Below are 24,966 nucleotides of genomic sequence, written 5' to 3'. Positions count from 1 at the left end.
CCATTACTGCTGCCTAATGTCGTCTTGTAGCCTCTATGTTATGTCTGTGTTAGTGGTGGAGGTGGACATCATTGTAAAAATAATGTCCTTTTACTATTTATGCCTAATTTTGTCCTAATTCATCTTTAAAATGATTCAAAGGGGCTTTATTTTGTGTTTACTTAAGATGATGCAGCATTAGCTAACATGCTAACATTATTTATGCTACTGCTTTAGGTTATGCTAACCCAAAGACATGCGTGAATAACAGATATGGAGGAAAAAGATGCTAGAGGTGGTTACAGCTAAAATGATATTTTCTTTTAGCCCACATCCTCAGGTGTGAAAATTGTAGCGCTAGCAACAACTACTTTTCAAACAGAGTAAAAAATTATCAGAAAAAATCCTAACAATGTTGTTACTATCTTAGGTTTGTTTTATTGAAGTGAATAAGAAAGAAGTGACATGAATCGTATAGTGAGTGAAAATAGCTGTCGAATTTTGATTACAAGCGTTTCAAGTATGTTGCTAACTTGCTGTTAAAAAGAAGTAGACGAAGAAATCAGAGGTGGTTAGACCGTTAATACTTTCTGTTAGTGCAACGGCTGGGATTCAGTGCTTGTACTAAGTCTACTCTAATGCAGAATACTAAAAAAAGTGCCATTTGAGACCTTCTTTTAGTTACTGTATGTGGGAGGGAATTTACAGCCTGAATAACATGTAGGCTACAGAGTAAAAACAAGCTAGGTAGTGACTAATATCGTCTTTCTTTAGCCCCTGTCTTTGGGGGCTGATGGTAATGACAGTATATAATTTTAAGCAGAGTGATTTAATGATTGAAAATAACCACCCTTGTACAATCCATGGGTTACTAGTTTGTCTTTTTAAAAAGAAATCAAGTTGTTTTTGTTATTAAATTACATGATACTGCATTAGCAAAGCTGGCTGTTAGCGACCAGTATTTATGGCTATGACAGGTACCATGTCAGAAGATGTTTCCCCCATGGGTGACCGAAAAGAGACACTTGCAGTGTTTGAAAAACACAGAATTTTACATTGTCAAGTACAAAAGAAGAAAGTTGTAACTTTTCTGGAGCTCTTACACTGACTTCAGTTTTGGGCATGACAGTTAGCCTACCTGACATTACGCAGCAGGTCCTGTCAGTATGATTAACAAAGTGAGATTGATTGACACGTATCAATATATAAGAAGTGAGCTTTAGTCATGTTTTTCTATTGGTTAACTACGCTGTAAAGCAGAACAAGTTGAAAACACACACATTTTTTGTCGAAAATGATTACCTCAAAGTTTTTAAGTAGGGGATATGTTTAGAGTAATCTCGACGAGTAAATTAATCTCAACACATTAGGGGCAACTGATCACGTAAAAAATTTCCCCTTATTTCAATCATATTCTTAGCTCTTAAAAATATATGCTGCTTAAGGTAGGCTGCTTTAAGTGACTATAACAATGATACTCAACCAGGAAGTCCATTTCCATCATGTTCAGTATACCATCCATTATGTTTTGTGGTTGTTTACCACATGCAGGATTTACCTAACTGAGTCAGCAGCTTCACTCATGGTGCAAAACTGTCTAATGCCCATGGGAAAACTCTGCACATTAAGGGATTTGAGTACAGTGTAAAATGAGTAAATAATTTGAGTACAGTAATGAAAAATACTCAAAGTGATTGTGTACGTTTACTAAAAAACTAAAAATGTGTTCTGTTAACTCAGGAAAATAGAGCTGATATAGTTGTTTTGGATTTTTAAGTTAACAACCCATTTTTTTAACAACCTCCAACTGTTAGGTCTCACAGTGTAGCAACAGTCTTTGCAACAACGTTGGTCAACTTATACATGGAAAAATACTGTGTTTAAGGCATGGTGTTCTGTTTTGAAACTTCATTTGGCTTAAACTGGTAGGGGGGTTTCTAGACTTAGACATTTTAGTGCGCTTTAGTTTTTTGCCGGGACACAGATGTGTACATGGGTGCTTAATAAAATACAAATGATCTAAAGACTCTCCAACATTACAAACTAATGGTGTAAAGCCATACCTGTAAAATCCAGCTCTAAATCTGCAGCCTCTTCTCTTTTTTTTCTCAGAATATTTATGGAGTCATGTGTTTTCATGGCAGGATGCTGCATTAGCAAAGCTGCCAATCAGCTAGCAGTATTTACCACAAAAATTGCTATGACAGGATTTATGTCTGAAGGCATTTCCGGCATGCTTGAAAACAAATCTGCAGGAAACAGTAGCCAGAAGCAGGTAGTGCTACTGTGAGACGTGACCTGCGTGATGCAGTAGTTCTTGTGTGATGCGATGTGTTCAAACTGTGACAAATGCGGGAGTGTGAGGCTGGTGGGGCCCCGTAGCCGACAGCGCTGAGCACAGACTTGCACATAACTCTCACATACTATGCCACCACAACATGCTTGGAGTGCTATCGAGCAGGCACGCAGCCAATCAGAGTGAAACCTTAGACATCCCTGTGCGCGGTGACCCCCAATGCACACGCACACACTTTGCTGGGTATTTGGAGCATGTGACAGGCGAGACGCATGTTGGCTACGTAGTCGAGTGAAAAAGTAAAGACGAGGGGTGGTGGGTCATTGGGAGTTTATGAGAAGATTTAGTCATTCACTCTGCCTTTTTTCAGATTTGCATATTGAACTATTTACAGCTTAGTGTATTCCTGAGCTTCCAGGCATAGGATCACGTATAAGGTTTTGTGAAATGAGTTTGAACTTGTAGATGTTGTTTACATAAGGGTTTTATAATTTAATCCCTAAATATCACAGGATAAGTTTGCGCTCTGTAGTGCTTAAACACTAAACGCTTGAAATAAGCCTCATGATAGGTACTGTAAAAGTTTGTGAGTCTCCTAATGCTAAGCCTTTTAATGAGTATATAAAGCATGAGTAAGTGTATTACCCACAGCAGGACTCAGAGGCCGTGCAGTAGGAGCAGATAATGATCTTATGACTAAGTCAGGCTTTTTTAGGGTCAGTTTATTGGCATTGTTATGGACTTGGAATCAAATTAGGAAAATGGCAGCTGTGTCCATGCCATATCATTATGAAATGTAATCCAATTTTGACCAGACAATCCTTCTGAAATGGACAGAGCACTCTCTTTGGCTCATCAGATGTGGCACTGCTCTTTAGCCATGCAGGGGTTTGTTTTGAGCTACATGTGGCCACATTCAGGAGAGGTGACCCCGGCATGTGGTGTTGCGGCCCGCTTTTGCTCTACACTCTTCCAGGAATTAAAGGTGTCAGCTGGAACTGCAAAAACAAACTCAGTGTAAACACAAATCTTTTTTTGTATTTACGTCATCGTTTTTGAAAGTTATGGGGTCATTCAAATAAAATGCAGCAATGTGACAGGTAAAGTGCTGGGTGACAAATTTTGTTTTGTTGACACGAGACATAATCCGCTTTGATGGCTACTTGTCAAATGTGACTGCGACGAGGGACGCTGTAAAGTGCTGCATGCGTACCCTGCGGTAACATGAGCATGCCTCCCTAGAAAGGAGCAACGGGCTGCCATCAAGAGGTTGAAAGTTATTGCAGTTCTAGGGATTCCCTGTGGATGTTATTTGCAGGGCTTTACCACATGGTTTTATGTGCGCACAAAACTTTACCCAGAATCTTCGCATGTTTTTGTAATGCAGTCAATTCAGGAGTTTGCTGCCTGGAAGGATGTAAAACACAGGGAAATCTACTTATTCCCCTTTTTGTGCCAGAAGGAAGAGGAAGCTGAGTGCCTGCTTGTGACAAATCAGGAGTAAGAGAGTGAATGGCTGTGGAGGAACAGCTGCATGCAGTGACTGTGCCAAGCAAAGCATGCCGATGAACTGCCATGCAACCCTGCTCACTCAGTCAGACACAAGGAAGAAATATGGAAGGTCTGCATGAGAACAAAGATCTTACTTGCTCTACCCGGAGGAACAATTAGACCAAACAGCCGTATGTGCACAAAAGGAAGACAGACTACACAATTATTCAGTTGTTTTCCTGTAAACATGCACTTTAGTTTATTCCAACACATATAAATGTACCATAAAACAGACGGATCTTTTCATAGCATGATCGTTGAATCACAGTTCTTTCTGCCCTCAGAGGTTGCAGCTTGTCATGAATGTGGATGTGCAGAAACAGGAATACAGAAACCTTTTACTAATGCTGAACACAGCATTTCTTACAGTGTACAGCCCCTGTAAAAGGAATACAACCCTTACTCTTTTAGTGATTTCGTAAGTCAGTCAAGATCAATATAATTTGGCTTTTTGACCCAATTTTTTTTTAAACTTCTCTTATGTCTAAGTGAAACAGATTTCTGCATAAATGTTGTCAATAAAATATTTATAAAAAGACTAAGTCAACAGAGGTCCAGTTAATCTGTGTTAGTAGTCTCACAGTTAGTCAGATGGGGATCAGCTTAGTGCAGTTAATATCTGTCAGTGTGTGAAAGGTCCAGTCACTGGTTAATCAGTATTCCTGGCTACCACTACACCATGAAGACAAAAGAACACTCCAAACAACTCATAGAAAATGTTATTGAAAAGTAAAAGTCAGAGGATGGATACAAAAAAAATCCCCAAAGTTCAATTTAATCCATCATCAAGGAATGGAAGGAATATGGCTCATGTCTAAATCTGCCTAGATCAGGTCATCCTCACAAACTGAGTGACTGTGCAAGAAGGAGACTAGTGAGCGAGCCCACCAAGACACCTATGACTACTCTTTAGGAGTTACAAGCTTCAGCAGCTGAGATGAGAGGGACTCTTCAAACAACAACTGTAACCCATATTTTTCACCAGTCAAAGCTTTATGTGAGAGTGGCGTGTTGAAGAAAACTCATGTTAAATCTCGACTACAGCGCACCAAAAGGCATGTGGGGGACGCCATGGTCAAGTGGGAGAAAGTTCTTTGGTCTGATGAGACCAAAATGGGACTTTTGGCCATCACATGCTTTGTTTGGTGGACACCAAATACGCCACCCTAACTGTGGAGCATTGTGGTGGCAGCATCATGCTGTGGGGATGCTTCAAAGCAGCTGGCCCTGGAAGGCTTTTGAAGGTAGATTGTAAATAGAATGTGGCAAAATAAAGGAAAATCCTGGAGGACAATCTTATTAAGTCTGATTATGGCTTGGCAGAAGATTTATTTTCCATCAAGACGATGACCTGAAGCATACAGTGAAAGCTACACAGACAGGGTTTAAAGGCAACAAGGTGAATGTCGAAGTCAAAGCCCAGACCTCAATCCAATAGGGAATTTGTAGCTGGACTTGAAAAAAAGGTTTTTATTTTTGCAAGCCTGACTGAGACCCAGACTCACTGCTGTGATTGCAGCCAAAGGTGCATCTACTCGATACTGACTTAAAGGGGGTGAATATTTATGCAGTCACTTATTTCACACTATATATTTCTATTGAGTTGACATTACTTTGTAGAAATCTGTTTTCACTTTGACATTCAAGAATTTAAAAAATAATGTCTTTGCAAAAATAAACCCAAATTGTATTGACCAAGATTGATTTATAAGATCAATAAAAATCTAAAATGTCCAAGTAGTTGAATACTTTTTATAGGCACTGTATGTGCTGATATGGTATTTGTTTTATTTTATTGGTTATATTTATTTTTGTCTTATCCTAACTTTTTTTTAGTAATGGCAGAACAAAAAAACCTTCACATATCCATGGTCAGGTATGTGTTAAGTGTTTTCACTGCTGATATTCAAAAATAAAATCCAAACCCGACTGCTAATTTCAGTCGATTTTCTGCCCTGCCTAATATTGCATCACATGCAGGAGAAATTGAGGGACAAATGGATACTTGTGACTAGTATATTGATCATAGAAGATGATCTTCTGTGGATAAAGAAAAGTAAAATGCTTAAATTGTCTGCAGATAAACTGAGTGGGTTGTCCAGTTGTAGCCTATGAGGGGAAACACCACATAGTCAGAGAATCGCCTCAGCTCTCACTGCATGTGTGTATCATGCATGTGTTGAGAACTGAGCGATAAGTGAGCTGATGAAAAATGATCCAAATGTTTCACATCCTGATGAGGCATTTCCAAGCAGTTTGCCTTTACTCAGTGGGTAAAACCTGCGAGGAGCAGTGGAGGAAGAAAATCAAAGTTTTTCATTTTGCAACAATCTAGATTTTTCATAAATGTGATTAATTATTAAAATAATTTATCACCCAAGCCTAACTCACTGAATCAAAGAGGCATGTTCTCATCAATTGTGTAGGTACTTAGTGCTCTGGGCTCTGGTGTAGACTTCTAAACAGCACATAATGCTCTTTCCACAATTCATGGAGCTAGGTAAGCTATATTTGATGTGTTAGAATATTTTTATTTTAGAGCTGTTGTTCCTGTAAACAGACTGTTTACTCAGCTTTATTAAACATTTTGAACAGGTTGTGCATGTCAGGTTTTTGACTTTAACCCTAACTCAAAACAGAAGTTTAATCTGATTTTATTTCAAAGTTTTATTAACATCTATTTCCATTCTGATGACTGTGTCTCAGATTAATGGTGTCCAGTCAGACCTTTGTCTATATTTGGTCAAAACATGCATGGACGTGATGGGTAAATGTTAAGTTAGAATAAAAGTTGTCAGTTTACTATATACTATATAATTTATTTTTGGGCTTTTTATGCCTCTATAAAAAGTGCCACATGCCAGATTCAAACCCAGGCTGACCACGTAAATGGGGGTGCCTCAAACCACTAGGCCACCTTCGCCCAAGTTCACTACTTTCTAATTCATTATTAAGCCATTTTTAAATCTTGTTACATTGTGCTGAAACATAGAAATACATACCAAATACATAAGACAGACTCGGCAGGTAGATTTGGTCATCATTGGGACATCTGGATCTTTTAGATGTAAAATACAATCATTTATTGATGATTTTTGCCATAAAAAGTCTGTTTCTGCAGTATAATTTGTTGTCTTTGTCAGACACCTACCCCGTATTAACAGTCTGAGGCGTAAGAAAAGCAGCCTTATAGAACAATCAAGTTTGCTTCTAAAGCTATTGTTTGCCATTGCATTTCATACAGTCATCAACATAATTTATAATCAGCTAAAAACTCCTCACAAGAGCTAAAAGGACAACAACAACCACAAAAAATAAACAAAATTCAGAAATATATTAATCTTTCCTTTGTCTTCTCCAAAGAACATTTTTTATAAGTAAACATCCAGATGGCATGTTTACTTTGGGAACAGATGGTATGTAGTGTGTGTATAGGGATGATATAAAACTAAAAATAGGGAAGTAGGCCAAGCAGCATTTGGTAAAAACCCCTTGCATAAATGAAGTCATAAAAAGGCTCTACTGTGTGGAGAAATTTGAAATTTTTTCAGTCCTTGCTCTAGAAGAGTGAAGAGGTTTTATGACTTCAGTCAACAAACTAGAATATTGTTGCCCGGACACGCAAGAAAATGGAATTTGTGAGGAGCTAATAATATCTTCTACCCTCTCCCTGTGAAGTCTCATTACAAGTTTGTGTCTTTTATTTCTCCCTTGTAAACTCTCCTTATCCCTAAAGCAGGCCACGGCCCTGTTTCTATCTATAATATGCTCCAGTTCCTAACACAGATTATTTCTTTGTCTTGCAGGAGGCTCAGAAGGTGAACAACCCGGCCAACAATCAGGCAGCAGACAGACCAAAGGGTGCTGATGAGAAGGAGGAGGCTCCGGCCAGCGAGGTGGGATGGATGACGTCTGTCAAAGACTGGGCCGGTGTCATGATCTCTGCTCAGACACTCACTGGCCGAGTTCTGGTAGGTTTTCCAGCTCTTTAATTGGACATAAATGTCTCAAACTCCAAATCCATGCTCTGATCTGTTAGCGCTTTTTTGACACCAATCATTGACCCAACCCACAATTAGACAAGTGCAGCCATCTCCTCAAGCGGACGGACTGTGAGTTGCTCTCACACCCAAGTTGGCTTCAGCATTAATCCACTGTTTAATCCACTTCCATGTCCACATTGCCTCACCTGTTTTAAACAGGTCCCACTGGAGACATACTGTGGGGCAATTAATTTGATCCCCACAGATGCTCGTGGATGCTTGGTCCTCGCTGAATCTCTGATGGGTATTTGGCTGGCACTGTCCAGTCTTCTTTCTGCTGCAATGACCTATGCGAGGCACGCTGTAACTCACTCTGCTGAGCCTCTGCCAGCTGAACCGATGACTGTGTGTGTATTAGTGAGAGTGTGTGTGTTCAGTGAGATTTATTTGTCAAGTACTAGGGTAGCATATGTGGTATTTGTGCAGTAGGTAAGAGGCTGTCACTGTGGCTTTTCTTTTCCTAAGAATTACAGCCCCTCTTCTCCATGTTGACCCTCTCTTTTTTAGCTTCATCCCTTAGTCTGTCCCTAGAATCTCCCCTGAACTCTACAACTCTGCAAAATCCTGATCTATGGCCAATGATTCCACTTGTATATAAAAATCTTTAGCCTGTTCCCATATTGCTTGAGTTTTCAGGTTCAAACATAAGTCGGTTATTATCCTTCCTTCGGAGTAAATCTTGTTTCAGCATCAAGCCACCTCAAGTTTTTGAAGGTTTTTTCCCAAAGTTCTTTTGACTAGACTGCCTCTAACTGCTAGCCTCATTCTAATATGTGCCCTGATTATGAAAAGACTTCACAGTGTCTGATGAGAACTAGGGCCCATTCAAGTTAACCCCTTCTTCCTAGGATGGTTTTTATACTGTGTTTGCATGTTCATGTAAACACAGTATGTGCATTCCTGTTAAGCACAGATAAAGAAATTAACCTATTGAATCATGTCTGTGTACAGTGGTCTGTCTTGATGATTTCAAGGTTACAGTTGTGCTTTTTTAGTTATGCGTACTGTTAGGGCTTTATATTGGCAAGAAACTGGCGGTGCGGTACGACAGAGGTGCCGATATCCATAACTCACATCCTTTATATTTCATGTTATATCAGTTTTTTTATGTCAGCATGTAACAACAGGGTGTTTGTAGAGGGAGACTAGGGGAGACAAGCTCCTCACGTCCAGCTTTAAGGACTGATGTACTGTGTCGTGGGGAAGACGTGACGCAACGGGCCAGTGTTTTTTACCTCCGCCAAAGAGGTTATGTGATCGACAGTTTGTTAGTTAGTTTGTTAGTTTGTTTGTTTGTTAGTTTGTTAGCAACATAACTCAAAAAGTTATTGACGGATCTTGCTGAAATTTTCAGGCAATGTCAGAAATGGCACAAAGAAGAACTAATTAGACTAATTAGATTTTGGGAGTGATCCGGATCACCGTCTGGATCCAGGATTTTTTAAAGGATTCTGTACTATTGGGAGATAGGGCTTATGGCCGAGGTCTGTGCTGTCACCACTTCACACCAGGAGATGGCGGACTTGAGCAACTTCAATCCCAGAAGCATGTTTTTGGTTTGTTTCTATTCAAAGTTTTGGAGTTTATAGAGTTTGAAAGACGCACGCCTGGTCAAGGAGACGAGTCGGAGTGTAATAGAGAGAAAGACAGCGAATTGTAGTGAGAATACTCACAATGCGGGGAGGAATAGAGGAATATTCACCCTCTGCCATGACTTCTGGTCATCCGGTGAGCCCATGGGTGAGCCTGTCAGTGCATCTGTTGGCACCGGCAGGCAATGCTTCTGCCATGACAGTCCACATGTAGCGAAGCCAATGCTTTTCCTCACCATGTTTGTGAGGAATGGGCAGGGAGTAAATGGCGAATGCTGTGGTGGGGGGCACATGGGGACGGATCCTGGAATTTTTTAAAGGATTCATCACTATTGTGAGATAGGGCTAATGGCAGAGGTCTGCACCCTGTGAGTGCTTTTTTGGTTTTATCATAATATTGAACCCTTCATTCTAACAACACTCAGACGGTGCAGGTCCTTACAAGTGAAACTAAGTATTGACTGTGTGATTATGGTTACATGAGTAGAGACCAGCTGTAGATTCAACAGGCTTGTTTGTTGACGTTAGCTGTGATGCTTTCGCTATGATGTCTAATTCTCAGATTCGTCATGTTGTCTAAGTACTTCAGTCTGGTGTGGCATATCTTGCAAACATCTTCACTCCTGTCTAAGTTTGTACCGTCTTTAATGTTTTGAAAGCCAAAATAAGTCCACATGTCCACTATGAAGGCAGCAGAAGCTGCTCTACTGGGTAGGTACGAGCAACTGGCTTGCTCAGACCAGAAGGCTCACGTGATCTCGTTGTCTAAAGAGAGGAGAAGGGGGAAGAGTCGAATGCCTGCTGCCAGCTGGCAGTCAGGGGGTGAAATTACACCACAAAACAACCACACTAACAAAGTAAATTATTAATTATTAAAATATCAGTGCTGCGTTTTAAGAGATCGATACAGTAACAGGTCACGAAATATCGCAATACTTCAGGGTATTGATATTTTCTTACACCCCTACGTAGCTACTGTAGTTATAAAGTATGCTTTGGCCTCTGAATGACACTTCAATGGACAGAAGAAAGTGCAGCAGAGCCGAATAACAATAAACCCAGAGTGTTTGATTTCACTCTTTCTTTAGTAAATTTTTGCTCAGTGATATTTTGACTGAGGATGTATCTGCTATATACATGTTCAAAGTGTTGTATATAAAGCCTTTAAGTGCTGTCGCAGTGGTAGGATATGTAGCTTTCTGCATCAGCTGCTCCTCAGCAGCAGCTTTTATCTTGAAAACAGTCTGTCTGAGAAAAAGAGCTATGGATTATGCTAGAAGATGCAAAGTGTGTTTACAAGGTTATGCATTGTGTAAGTGAATCCATCACCCTTAAGGATAAGAAATTGAAATGAAAACAATCTTTGTGTTCTATTCTTGGCTCTGTCTTGTCTAGCTTTCGTTTTTGAGTCTAAACTTGCATCAGAGTTTTATCAGCAGTGTGTGCGTCTTGCACAGACATCCTCTGTGCATCTGTGCGCTGAACGAAGCGGCAGTGGGAGTTATAAGAACTAGATGGATCCAAACTAAAATACTAACACTGTCATTGTTAATGTTTGCTGGAATGTGACAGTTTCTTCACGCCCTGGTGAGAATAGCTGGGAGTTGAGACAGAATCGGGGCCTTTCATGGTGAAGAAGATGAAGAATCCTGAAGGGAGCTGTCAATTTACTAAATGAGCCTCGCTTTCATCAGTTCCCCACTCGCACTGCTTGGCTGGCACGGACACAGCTCCCTCTCACTTTCATCTTCGGCTCTAACTGAGCGCTTCCAATCTGCCCTGTATGTATGCATGCATGTGTGAGTATAAGAGGGAGAGCAGATACAGACAGGCAGGAGAGTTAAACAGAGTTGAGGAGGAATAATGCACTGGTTGCTTTAAAAGTGTTTCCAGGCGTAGAGATATCCCAGTGTATCACCTACTGTGATTTGTGCTACTTCTGGTGGGGTTGATAATTGTGCCCAGCAGGCTGTGTTTGCTTACGCGCTCGGTCTAATGATATGCAGCACAATATGTACTGATGAGTGCTTGGTGGAGGTGAATGAGCATCTCCTCATGTGGGTGGATGTGGATCCTTGTTTGCTAGTATTTCTCCTCAGAAGCAGTAAATGCATATTAGCTTTCTTATCCAGGTATGTATGTGAAATATATACGTGTGCGTGTAAATGTATGTGAGTGTGGGTGGCTGATTTTGTTGGACTCTTGCGCTCCTATCACTGCAGATCAAAATTGTGGTGAGCATCCGTGTACACAGAACCTGGACGGTAACCATAGCAACTGCTGTGTAGTGGCGCTCAGTCATCTGACATTAGGGGGGTGTCTGCCTGGGCCGAGCAGAGCAGAGCAGAAATAACACACTAGCACACACACACACTAAGGCAGACGCGCACGCACACAGGTGGGATTAAAGCTGGATGCAGGCTCCGCTCTATCCAGGTGGAAGAGCCGAAGCCAAAGCAGATTGAGACAGATAGCCTCTGATAGGCAGGCAGGCAGAGCCCTCCATCCCCCGTTCATTTGTCTATCTTGATGACTCCACTGCTAGGAAAAGATCAAGTGTGCCCCCAGGCTTATTGAATAACCAGACGAATCTAAATCCACTCGTGGCAGTGGCTTGGCCCAGGAGTCCCCTATTATGTCTCTCCATGCTTGCTCAAAATACCTTGGCCAAGTACAGGGACTGCTTTGTTCACTGTGCTGAATGTGACTTTACATCATCACTTGTATATAGAAATGGACGACATGTATCCAGCTCCTCCAAATATACAAAAGTGAAGCCATAATGCCCCCTGTGTTGGATATTGGCTAACTACAGAGTAAAAGCCAATTTGCAATATCAACCAGTGAGGCAGTGTCGACATCCTGCACCTTTTGCTTACCCAAATGCTGTTTGATTTACAGACAAAACAGCTCAAAACCTGGATTGGTCTAGTCCACATCAGAACAGATTCTTGTGTTGGTAAGGAGCAAACATTAATGCTTATGGAAAGTTCAATGACTCTTATCTTCTCTCATGCTGATGCCTGTCTACCCTGCTTATCTGATGAACACAGTGAGGCTGGAACCTCATTTGTCAACACAGCTATCAATCGTGGCATTACATTCCCTTTTGTAGCATCCAATAATGTATCAAAACTAGGGCTGTCAAGATTAATCAAGGTCAACAATAAGTGCACTGTTTTATTTGGTCGTGTTTAATCACATGCTCTACTGTCCCTTTTAACACACTGAAGCCAGGCATACACGTGCGATTTCAAGCCGACCATACGACAGTCGTGGCAGAATGTCAGCTCATACTGTGCGTCTGAATCTCTTATGACGCATGACCATCGTTCACGATTTATAAGCTCACACTGCACGAGTGAAGTCAGGACGGACTGTGACAGAAATCCATGGAGTTTACTGTTTTAAAAAGTCTCACACACTGAGGGTGAAGTGTTTCCAGCCATATTCTCTCTTTCTCCCACTTTATCTCTCTCTCTCCCCCACTGTCGCTCTCTATCCCACAAACACAAACAAAATCACCATCCGTGTCAGCTGCAGGTCCGCAGGTAGGAGTTTTTCCTGCTGGTTTATTTCCTTTATCATAGCGGGGGTGCATCAGAAAGTCATTCCAGCTGTTGTCATGGTAATTTAGGAGGTTGTCTGACAGTTTACAAAGGAAAACAATCCCCCAAAGTTGTTTATTCTGCTTGCGTTTCTGCTCTCACTGTGAAGTGTCTGGAGTCGTATGACCAAAATATCAAACATGCTAGAAATCCTTCCAACCAGTCGGGAGCAGCTGGTGGGGTCATAGTCGGGCCATGGTCAACTTTAGTATGCCCCTGTACACATGACAAACAATGCCCGATCAGACTGAAAATCAGCCCGACTTCAAAGTGATTCATGTGGGTCACAATTCTTGGCTGAATGGGGTGAAAATTGCACAGTGTATGCCCGGCTTTAGGTTAAGCTGCTGCAATGTCTCCCTGCAGCCAGAGATATAAAATAAGACAGACAGCTGTTCCTTAATGTCTCAATTTACAAAACTTAAAGACAGCTTTGTGGACAAGTCAGAAGTCATCTGAACCTTTTTAAAATTTTCCCCTATTTCATTTGCAGTCCATAACAAGTTCCTTATTCCTGGTTAAGTTCATGTTATAATCCCTGATCTACCTCTAAAGCAGATCTGTATCCAAACAGGAAGTCAATAACTCTTAGTTTAAGACAGTAGAAAAATAAAAGATGAGAAAATACATGTTTGAAATGCAAAATAATAGAATTTTGAAATGCAATAAAAAGTGTAGTGTAAAAAGTAAGTCTTTACAGATGATTACAGCATGATAGGAACTATCTGTGGCCAAAGTTAGAACATAAATCTGTACATTTTCTGCCATGTAGTAATTTGGAGTATGTGTAAGGACTAATTACAGAGAAAAAAACACAAATATTTTGGGGCTTTTCCCCTTGTGACTTTTGGTCATGCTGATCCAAACCAGGCAGTGCTGATTTACTTCCATCACCGGTATGAAAACGCCATGTCAAGAGCTCTTGATGCGCCCTCGGACTTGTAGCTTGGTTGTGGTGGAAAAGCAAATGCCCTGCCACGCTGAGTCAAACCAAGTAGAGCCAAGCTGCTCAATGTAATGGGAAAGCCCCCATGACTATTGTAGCCTGTTGAGTAGTTGGCAGCATGTTGACGCTAAGCTAGCACACTTTTATAAGGTCTCTCCAAAATGCACAGCAAAAGTTCTTAGGACACATCCAGGAAGAAAATATACTGGATGGAAGGAGTTTCTCTGGCATGTCAGTTGACTTGCCTCTGTTTCTACATGTAAGTGAAAATGTGGGGTTAATTCTTCTCAGAGGCCTATATGCCAATATGCGCCACCTCAAAAAGGTAATTGTGCATCAAAGTCACAAAGACCCTGTGATGGCCCACTGAGAAGCACTGTGTGACTGGTAATCCCTGAGTATTGTCTACAAGCACACTGTGGTTTGTTCTTCACTTGTTACCATTATTTACAGGCTTGCAGTACAACTACATTTCACCCATAGCTGCAGCCTCTTTCAGCTCAAATGAGACTAACTGGACTGACCAGGAACAAGTGTTTCATCTTGAAGCTTTGTAAGATGGGTCTGTCTGATAACAGACATGAAATCTGGACAATCCACTGGCTTAGTAAAGCTATATTGTATTTACTGTGTGAGATCAATGCCTGAAGATGACAATAGAACAAGGAAAATTTACTTGCCTGCTCATTTCTTTATCCATCCATGTCTTTCAGTGGACCTACTGGTGCAAAAAATTCTCTCCTCCTCTGTCTCAGCTCAATCAGCTGCTGTACATTCCATAACTGCAGTATAATCAACTGCTACTCAATATTTATCCACTCCAACTCCAACATAATTCACTTGGTTTCCTTCTCCATTGTTTCCAATGCATCAACAAGCAGAAAATGCAGTGGCAGTACTGGTGACTGCCATAAAATCTCACTGCTGAGCAGCTTTTAGGTGGAGTACTGCAGAGTGATGTGGACACACCAGCGCACAAGCATGCCAACAACGGTGGAGGCTACTATGGCTAAGCTATAACATAGATTTGATGCAGAAGTATGACCTAAGCTTACTTCAAAGACAGAAACCAGTTCTGAGAAAAATGCATTTAAATTGAATTTCAGTTGTATAGTCTGTGAACATGGGGGAGGCGAACCCTACACAGCAGCTCCAGATGTTTTGGATCTGCCATGTCGTCCATCCTTTCATATAGTCTGTGCTTTCCTCTGAGGAAGGTATTAAATAAACACATATCCACCCACGCTGCATAACCATTAAGACCATACATGTGCTGCATCTGGCCATTAGAGAAGTCCCATCACTGTGCCAAAGGCTGCCCGAGCAGAAAGCTATTATGGCTCATGTCATCGCTCAGACCATATAATGACAGTAAACAAAGAGCAGCAGGTGCACACGTGCACTTTTATATGTGTGTGCGTGTGAGAATTGATGAGTACATCTTGGTGCCCCATGTGGTTTCTAGAGACAAAGACGCTGATAATGGGCCATTTCCTTGGACTGGTCGTATGTTAAAGTCTCCTGTCTTTGTGTGATCATATCCTCTGTAACCGACATGCATGAGCCGCCATCACCATCATGTGCTCACACACAGGGCCATATATCCAATTTCGATTAGGCCCGGTGTCACCTTGTGTGCTTTGTAAAATACTGAGGGGAAATGATTGATGCCAGTATGAGCTGGCTCGTACACCTCTCAGTGGGTCTTTAGCCTTTTGTTTCACCCATCACCTTTACAATATCAGCGTATCAAATATTTATCTCTTCATTCTCACATAATGTGCCTCCAGTGTAGTTTTCAGTTGACACTTAGTTCAGGGTCAAAAGGAAAGACATAAGGGGTTATGAACTTGAATATGATCGAACATGATCCTCTGCAGGTAATGTGGTCTTCAAAAATAGCAGAGGTGGCAAAAGTAGATGCCTTTATTACTCAGTAGAAACTCATGATTGTGTTAAAAAGTACTGATACAGCTTCTTTAAGGAAGTGACTTTAAATCAGTTCATGTTCTGCACTCACAGTGTAGAAGTTAAAAAAGCTCTCTGGAGGAGAGGGTGTTTTTTTTTTACAAAGAAAGCATAATCTTATATCATATTTTAGGGGTTAATTTACCTTATTTAAATCCAAAGAAAGCTCAAAATGTCCCAAAACACACATTAAGTATTCCCCAGTGTGAAAATTTTGGATAATATAAGTAAGGGTCGACCAGTTATTGATCAGGCCGATTATTGAGGCTGATATTTGGTATTTAGCCGATTCTCAGTATCCACATTTATTTTTACCCTATAATTGACCAAAATGTATTAATTTAAAGGTGTGCTATTTTGGCTCCACTGTTAGGTGTGTCTTCCCCTCTGGTTTTGTTGCCACTCTCAACATTCTTTCCTCATGTCCCGCCCACAGCTCTGTCTGACTGGTTTGACATCACACAGCTACCAGCCAATCAACACTGAGGTCAGGCCGGGACTGACACAGGGAGTGTACAACATCACTTCCTGTTTCCTGCTGCTCCTGTGCTGCTCTGTGCTGTATCTCATGTTGACAGAGCTAATGCTTAATTGTTTATTTTCCTTCACCTTTTAACGTGCACATTTAATTTTGCCACATTAAGTACATTTTGTTTGTCATTACAAATACATATCAGCTCCATTTGTTGGTTACTAGTCACACGCAGTGCTATTAATTGATATTGATATCAGCCCTGAAAACCAATATCAGTTGACCCTTAAATAAAAAGGGTATTTATCTCACTATTGCTACAACGCCAAGCTAAAAATGTAAAGTACTATAGGAACAGACTGAAATTAATAATGATAGCTCTTTATGAGCTACTTTAGCAAATAAGACCGTCAGCAACAATAATCCGATTAACAGCAAACTGAAGAGGCAGACATTTTTCTTTACACTTCCAACAGTATAACAAAAGCTGATAACAAAAGATATAAAAGTTACTACTTTGTCCACAGGGGGCGCCAACATCAACAGAAAATAGAATTCCTCATAAGAGCTTTAATGCTGAGTCAATAAAGCAGTAGCCAGGGTTTCACTTTAAGTCTCAGTGGTTTTGTTTGATCTCTTTGACTCTCAAAAAATTCTGTCCTATCCCTTCAATTAAATGATTGTCCAAAAATGTGCTAAATTGCCAAAAAGAAGTCAAACACACATCTTTGAACAATAAAACCAACTGAAATCTCATCTGAGGACAAAAAAATGAGTCCAATAAACTTTACTTTATGCTTTATTTTGGACCCATAGGTCCATATCAGCATACATAAACAAATGGAGAAAATACAATACAGAGAAACACAAAAAAAGAAAAAATCACAGTTTATACTTTTTCAGTAATTAAAACACAAGATATTTGTACCAGTGTTTCCATGAGTGTATATGAAAAGCGTCAAGCAGGAACAACACATTCCTGCCTTTCCTGTGCCTACAAGGAAAGCCTGAGGCCGGGAGGGATGCAGAAAAACCCTACAGTCATGGAGTATTGGCATCCCTGGAATTTTTCCAGAAAATACACCATTTCCCCCAGAAATTGTTGCAATTACAAATGTTTTTGGTATACATGTGTTTATTGCCTTTATGTGCATTGGAACAACACAAAAAATCTGAAGAAAAAAGACAAATTTGACATCATTTTACACAAAACTCAAAAAATGGGCCAGACAAATTTATCGGCGCCCTTTTAAAACTGTGGGCAAATCATTTTATTTCAAGCATGTGATACTCATTTAAACTCACCTGTGGCAGTAACAGGTGCTGACAATATAAAAATTACACCTGAAGACAGTCAGAATGTCTAAAAGTTGACTCAACCGGTGTGTCACACCGAGCATGGAGAAGAGAAAGAAGAGCTGAGAATTGTCTGAGGACTTAAGAAGCAAAATTGTGGAAAAATATAAACAATCTCAAGGTTACAAGACCATCTCCAGAGAGCTTGAAATTCCTTTGTCAACTGTGCGTAATATAATCAAGAAGTATATAACCCATGGAACTGTGGCTAATCTCCCTGGACGTGAATGGAAGAGAAAAATTGACAAATGAATGCAACGCAGGATAGTTGGAATGGTGGATAAACATCCTCAGTCAACTTCCACACAAATTCAGTCTGTCCTGCAGACTGAGGGTGCAAAAGTGTCAGCTCAGACCGTACGTCATCATCTGAATGAGATGAAGCGCTATGGCAGGAGACCGAGGAGAACCCCACTGCTGACAAAGAGACATAAAAAAGCCAGACTGGAGTTTGCAAAAATGTACCTGAATAAGCCTAAATCCTTCTGGCAGAACATTTTGTGGACAGATGGGACTAAGGTAGAGCTTTTTGGAAAAGCACGTCATTCCACTGTTTAGAGAAAATGGAATGAGGCCTACAAAGAAAAGAACACAGTACCTACAGTCAAACATGGTAGAGGTTCAAAGATCTTTCGGGGTTATTTTGCTGCCTCTGGCACTGGGTGCCTTGACTGTGTGTAAGGAATCATGAAATCTGGAGACTATCAAAAAATTTTGGGCCGCAATGTAGGGCCTAGTGTCAGAAAGCTGGGTCTGCGTCAGAGGTCATGGGTGTTCCAGCAGGACAATGACCCCAAACAACCCTCAAAAAGCACCAAGAAATGGTTGGAGACAAAGCACTGGAGAGTTCTAAAGTGGCCAGCAATGAGTCTGGATCTAAATCCCATTGAACACCTATAAAGAGATCTCAAAACTGCTGTTGCAAGAAGCACCCTTCAAATCTGAGAGACCTGGAGCAGTTTGCAAAAGAAGAGTGGTCCAAAATTCCAGTTGAGAGGTGCAAGAAGCTTGTTGATGGTTATAGGAAGCCATTGGTTTCAGTTGTTTTTTCCAAGGGTGTGCAACCAAATATTAAATTGAGGGTGCCAATAATTTTGTCTGGCCCATTTTTTGAGTTTTGTGTAAAACTATGTCAATTTTGTCTTTTTTCTTTAGATTTTTTGTGTTGTTCCAATGCATATAAAGGCAATAAACACATGTATACAAAAAAACATTTGTAATTGCAACAATTTCTGGGAGAAATGGTGTATTTTCTGGAAAAATTCCAGGGGTGCCGATACTGTCGTCCATGACTGTATGAGTAGAGCTGGCATCAGTGACAACAGAATGACACTGAGTACATCAGAAGCAGAATAAAGGAGGAGCTGGGGTGGAGGTGGATTGTAAAAAGTGCCTTGCATACGAAGTAGCAAAATGTAACCAGGCTAGAACAGTTAAAATATGGCAGCATGAGTGTGATACTGCTCAATGCTTGATTTTATCGATATGGCACTTTTTGAGGGCAAGATACCTAGTTCTTTATGATTAAACACGACAAAATACTAAAAACCAATACACAAATAGACAGTTAATGAAAACAGGTAAACAAAATTAAACATCAATAAAAACCCCTACATGAATAAAAAGCAGGTAAAGTGAGATTCAAGATGATTTTATAGAAGATAATGAGTTTGCTTACCTAAGATATAAGGAGTTGCACAGTTATGGGGCCCAAACAGTAAAGGCCCTCTACCTTTGTCTCCAAACACAACAAAGAAGATGAATAAAAACAGTTTTTTTTTAACGGGTACTAATTATTTATTTTTTAAAACATCTTGAATCATCATCTATGAAGTATTTGAATACTGAGTGATAGATCAAAGAGACTACGGGGACGTATGCAGAGCAGGAAGCAACAAAGTGACTAAGTGCCAGCTGCAGTTTAAGGAGGAAGTGCCTCTGTGAGCCCTGTGAATCAGCTGTCTACACAAAGATGCTGCTTGTGGAGCGTAGGTGAAAGGCAAAGCACCTCTGGTCCCACAGTGGACGCCTCATCAGTCTCTTGACAAGCGTATCACCCCACTTGCTTTGTAGAAAGACCTCATTAAGCACTCAAGGGCACAGCGTCCGAGGAAATGACTAGTCAGACAGCTGGAAACAGGAACAGGCTGAATTCTTACACTGCAGCATCTTGTCTAATTGATTCCTGCATTACCGCTACAGTAACAACGTATGTAATCCCATAATGTCCAACAAAAACAGCAAGGATTATAACCTCTGAATGTAGATATGTGCCCTATCTCTCTGTGCAGTGGATTCGCACGGCATGGCGGGTCCAGAAATAGGTCAGCCCTGCCATCTTTCTTAATGGGATCTTGGGTGGCAACCAGGGACCATCTGTTCACATGGCCCGCTCCCTAAACCCTATGGTCATCCCTCTGCCTTCCCCATCCACCCACACACTGCATGGCACTCTGCATGTTGACCCCTGTCATCTGTGAAAACAACACATCTGTCCCTCTCTGCAACAGCACGTGCATTCTAACTACGGTTGTAACAAATCTGGCACACTTCATCGCCCAAGAACAGATTTTGCGGCGGAGCCTCTGGCCGGAAGCACTTATTTTTCTTGCACTTTTTGCATACTTCCGTTTTTCTTTTCCAGCTTATGTGTGATAACAGTTGCTTAAAGTGTATGTGTGTTGGCAGGACACTTGGTGAGATTGTGCAAAGTGTGTAAGAACACACTGTGTGTATACCACACCATGTTTCCGTGTGTCCTGAAACTTCCTGTTGGGGAGAAAATAAGTGTGAATGTGTTCTCTCACACCCTCTGTGATAGCCTTCCTGCCTGCACAGTGAACAGCTGTCATTCACTGTTCTGCTTCTCAGTACTTTTCATGTCAGTGCAGTATGTAAACCCCCATGTAAAAGTACTTTTTTGCACAGACAGTCCTCTGGGCTTGCATATTTGTGTTTCTCACAGCCGCCAGTGGGTACTTCCAGTCTGTTTGCATCCCATGAACCTTTGCGTCTGTGCGTTCAGTATGCTTCCTCAATGCTGCGAGCGTATGCGTCTTATGGGCATGCATGAAAGTGCTAATGCATGTCTGTGTCTGTTTAGGCTGGATAATTACACTTTCCCACTGAGTGTGTGGAACTAATTCATTGCTGTCAGTAAACTCTTCAGCATGGATACAGCTGTCAACATGCCTTCATCACACTGCTGAGACAATAGCCTCATCCCTCTGCAGAAAAGTAACACAGCATATGTCTCTTCATATGCATTCAGTAGGACAAGGTATCAGGCTCATTATGATGCATAGAGGCTTTTACTGCATTATATTTTATTCATCCACGGGGAGCAGTAAGCGTTACAGATAGAGAGGCTCAATAAGATGTCTTGACAACAGACACATCCACATATACAGGCTCATAAAAGGAAACAACCTGAACAGGGACTTGTTGACGTGGTAGAAATCATAATTGCAACATGAATAATAGCTTTAGTCTACACTTTTATACATGTGCATGCTTAGAGTCAGAGCTTGTATCTATACATTTAGTGGACACACTTTGTGAGTAGTTGCAGGAGCAACAGCAAGGCTGGCTGTAAAAAAAACTTCTCAAAGTGACCTTCATTCTTGATTGTTTTTAGGCTTTTAACAGAATCAAAAATGCAGCATAGGCCCTCTCTGCTCTTCTAAAAAGTACCTGGTAACATTTACCTGTAAGACCACCATTTAGAGCAGTTTCAGTTTTTAATTTTGTCACTTAGCTAGATTATGTATGTCAAAAATATAACACTTAATAATAAAAATGATGGTGATATAATTTAAAATACTCAGAAATGATTTAGTATCTAGCCAACAGCTGGTGCTTATAGAAGACTAAGTAATATGCATATTGATGATGATCATCATTATAATACAATAAAGTTTATTATATGGCACTTTTCAAAAAAGACATTACAAAAATGCTTAAAAAAACACAAAGCACAATGGAATTAACATAATGATGCTGTAATAAAATAGATGGACAGTTTTAACAGCAATTTAATAGCAACGCAAATGTCTTCCAATATAACTGCACCAGCCTCTTGTTGCTGCTTGCTTACATCACGACTCCGCCTGAAAGTACTGCCCCTCGACGCTGATTGATCCTGTCACTTTCTAACTGGGCCCAAATGGGAGCTTTGCAAGATGGATTCACCAGTGAGAAACACGGAAACTGGCGTATCAATGTGCTTTGCAAGGTTAAACAAATACAAGAGGAAAATAAATGGTTTAATGAAAAAGGATCATGTAAAAATCTTAACATTGTCATAACAATGCAGAAATTACAAAGCCCTAAAAGGGACATTGGCAGAAAAATATATTTTCTGGTGAGCACACAAAACTTTCCTGGGCTCATGAAATAGTTTTGCACCCAAGAAAATTTCTCATGCTCACCAGAAGCCAAAATAGTTTGTGGTATGCACACTGATCACAAGGGCATTTTGCATGTGTGTCAGAAATGTGTTGTGTTTATATTTGTATTTTTTTTGGGCCAACATCCCTTAAAGGGCTCCTTGAAATTTACCCACTGAGAATGTAGTTGTCGTGAGAAGTAGAAACACAGGATATAAAAAGCTAAATAACTTGGAACCAGAAATTGTAGCATTTTATTATTTTCGCCACATTTTTAGCTGCAGTGCCAAATGCAGTTTTGTGCTTCACAATGCTTTGTGATGGGCTGTGACAACCAATGGCAGACTGTTCCGGTGTTATATGTTAAGTTTTGTCAAAGGGGCGCAGGTGCTGAGTGGTTTAAGGCGTGCCCCATGTACGTGGACGGCCTGGGTTCGAATCAGGCCTGAGGCCCTTTATCGCATGTCTCTCCCCTGCTCTCGTCCCTGTTTCCGACTCTATCCACTATCCTCCTCTATCAAATAAAGGCACAAAAATACCCAAAATTTACCTTTAAAAAAAATAAGTACGTTTTTTCAAACTGGGCAGACATGGAGAAAAAGAGACAGACAACCTGTGTTGTGGCCCTCTGTGTCACTGCAGACAGGAACTAATTTAAATAATGGCACATAGAGCCAATACAAAGAAGCACAATGATTTTTTTTTTTTTGCAAATATGTGAATAATTTAAAGACTTAGATCACAGATTTGTTTATACTTTCCCCCAAAAATGGGTGAAAAAGAAGTCATTATTACCTCTGCCAAGGAGGTTATGTGATCGGCAGGGTTTGTTAGTTGATGTCGATAGTCGCTATGTTTCGCGTTATTCCTCAGTAGCTGCGCACGTACACCTCGATAGCTGCTACGTCATGTGTTTTGTTGCTCTGATTGGCCCGTAGAGATGTGACAGAATGTTCACCCAATCATACTACGAGTTTTTTTCAAAGCCTCTGCCTTTTCTCAAACATTTCCTATTGAAGCTTTCCCAGATGGATGTGTAAAACAAATCCAGCTGGCGTGTCAGGTTAGATCACCGTCTGGATCCAGGAATTTTTTTAAAGGATTCTTTACTATTGGGAGATAGGGCTAATGGCGGAGGTCTGCGCTCTCCGAGTGCTTTTCTAGTTGTTTTCTGTGTGTCACGCATAAAATCATTGAGTTTTAATTGTTTCGTTTTTTCTGTTGTCTTGATAGTCCCATAACTTTTTTTTTTAATTCAAGTGACATTACTGCAGCACATATTCTTATAGGCCATACAGGGATTTAATCAAAGTGAATATGAAAGTCACTGCAGTTTTAATCATATTCAAAACACCACATCTAAAACTAAACATAAGAACCATTAAGACACATTACAATATTCTTAAAAATACAGAATAATTGAGGCACAAATGGCCGTGTGGTTAGATTGTGCCCAGTCTCCCAGTCTCTCATTTCTGTTTCTAATTCTTGTGGGCATAATGGTGGATATATTACAAATGGACTAAAGAGGATTACCCAGAGGTACAAAGAGAACAGGATTGGGCTGAGTGTAGACCCTTGTAGAACTCCACATAACCAGAACAGAGGAAGACACATGACACGACATGAAGACACGACTCATTAAGATGATATGATGGTAGTATCGAAAGTGGCTGATAGACCCAATAGATCTAGATCTGAGAATTCTCCTTCGTGTGCATGCGTGAAAGTGTTGGTTTACTTTAGGGAGAGACGTTTCAGTACTGTGTTTCTGGTGGAGTCTGGATTAGAATGCGTCAGAGATGTTGTGACCCTCAGCTAGATGGAGGAGCTGAAGGCCAACAACTTTTTCCAGGATCTTGGGAATAAACAGCAAATAATGTTTGAGGTATATACTTTGCATCAGACTTGGCTAACACTACATTGCCACACCTTAGAATAGACCCAGGCATCATTGGCGATGTTCTTTACATTCATAAAAGGAGACACTTTGACACTTAGCCTTTCTTTCTGGAGGTCGTGATTGGGGCCTTGACTGTCATTTACTATGACACACTACATGGGATAAAACATTGGATTTTTGGGGGCCAACAAGTCCCCAAACTGTATAGCTACCAGATTGAGCTGTAATGCTTAAAACATATAGTCTGACCTCAGTTTTAGCCATCATCAGCCAGCCCTTGACTCAACACATGGACTGATAAACACTTAATACATGCACACAAACAGGCAGGTTCAGTAGTGCCAATAAAAGATACTCATCTGATGTGAGAAATAAACAATCAACTGCAGAGACCATCTCTCCAGGAATCTTCAACCACATTTCACAAACCAATTTCTCTGTAGATTAATAGCAGTGGAAACAGACAAATGTATCACATTCTCATTGTGCTACTCAAGGTTTGGTGATTGTTTGCTCCAGCTGTGTTCCCTTCTGTAAAGAAACTCAATTTCCGAGAGAATTCGCTTCCTTTTCTGAACTTAAACTCATTGCACTCCATGCATCCTCACATTTCCCTGTTGTTGAGTTCAGCTCCCTGCTTATTTGTTTTTCATTTACCATAATTTATCAGTTCAGTCGATGGCAATTCAATTGGCATTGACTTAAATCCTGTGAACGGTGATAAATTATTATTGTTTGTGCTGGAGGGACCACAGGGGACGAGCACTGCAGCAGAGAGAGTGAGATGGAGGGGGCAGACGGAGAGAGATGGGTGTGGTGCCAGTGAATGTCTCCAAAACACAAGGCTGTACATGTAGAAGAAGA

At 40.7% G+C, this 24,966-nt stretch overlaps 1 protein-coding gene across 14 annotated transcripts in view; it reads left to right on the top strand.

Moving 5' to 3' along the window:
• Positions 1-24,966, top strand: part of kcnma1a (potassium large conductance calcium-activated channel, subfamily M, alpha member 1a) — a 237,967-nt gene that overhangs the window by 64,439 nt on the left and 148,562 nt on the right. For all 14 annotated transcript variants that reach the window (XM_041790164.1, XM_041790160.1, XM_041790158.1 and 11 more), the window contains exon 2: positions 7,633-7,797. In XM_041790164.1, coding sequence (XP_041646098.1) covers positions 7,633-7,797 — 165 coding nt within the window. The remainder of the gene's footprint in view (positions 1-7,632; positions 7,798-24,966) is intronic.

This window comes from Cheilinus undulatus, linkage group 6, assembly GCF_018320785.1.
Source record: "Cheilinus undulatus linkage group 6, ASM1832078v1, whole genome shotgun sequence".
In the NCBI taxonomy this organism is placed as follows: Eukaryota; Metazoa; Chordata; class Actinopteri; order Labriformes; family Labridae; genus Cheilinus; species Cheilinus undulatus.
This window is presented reverse-complemented; position numbering and strand designations above follow the sequence as displayed.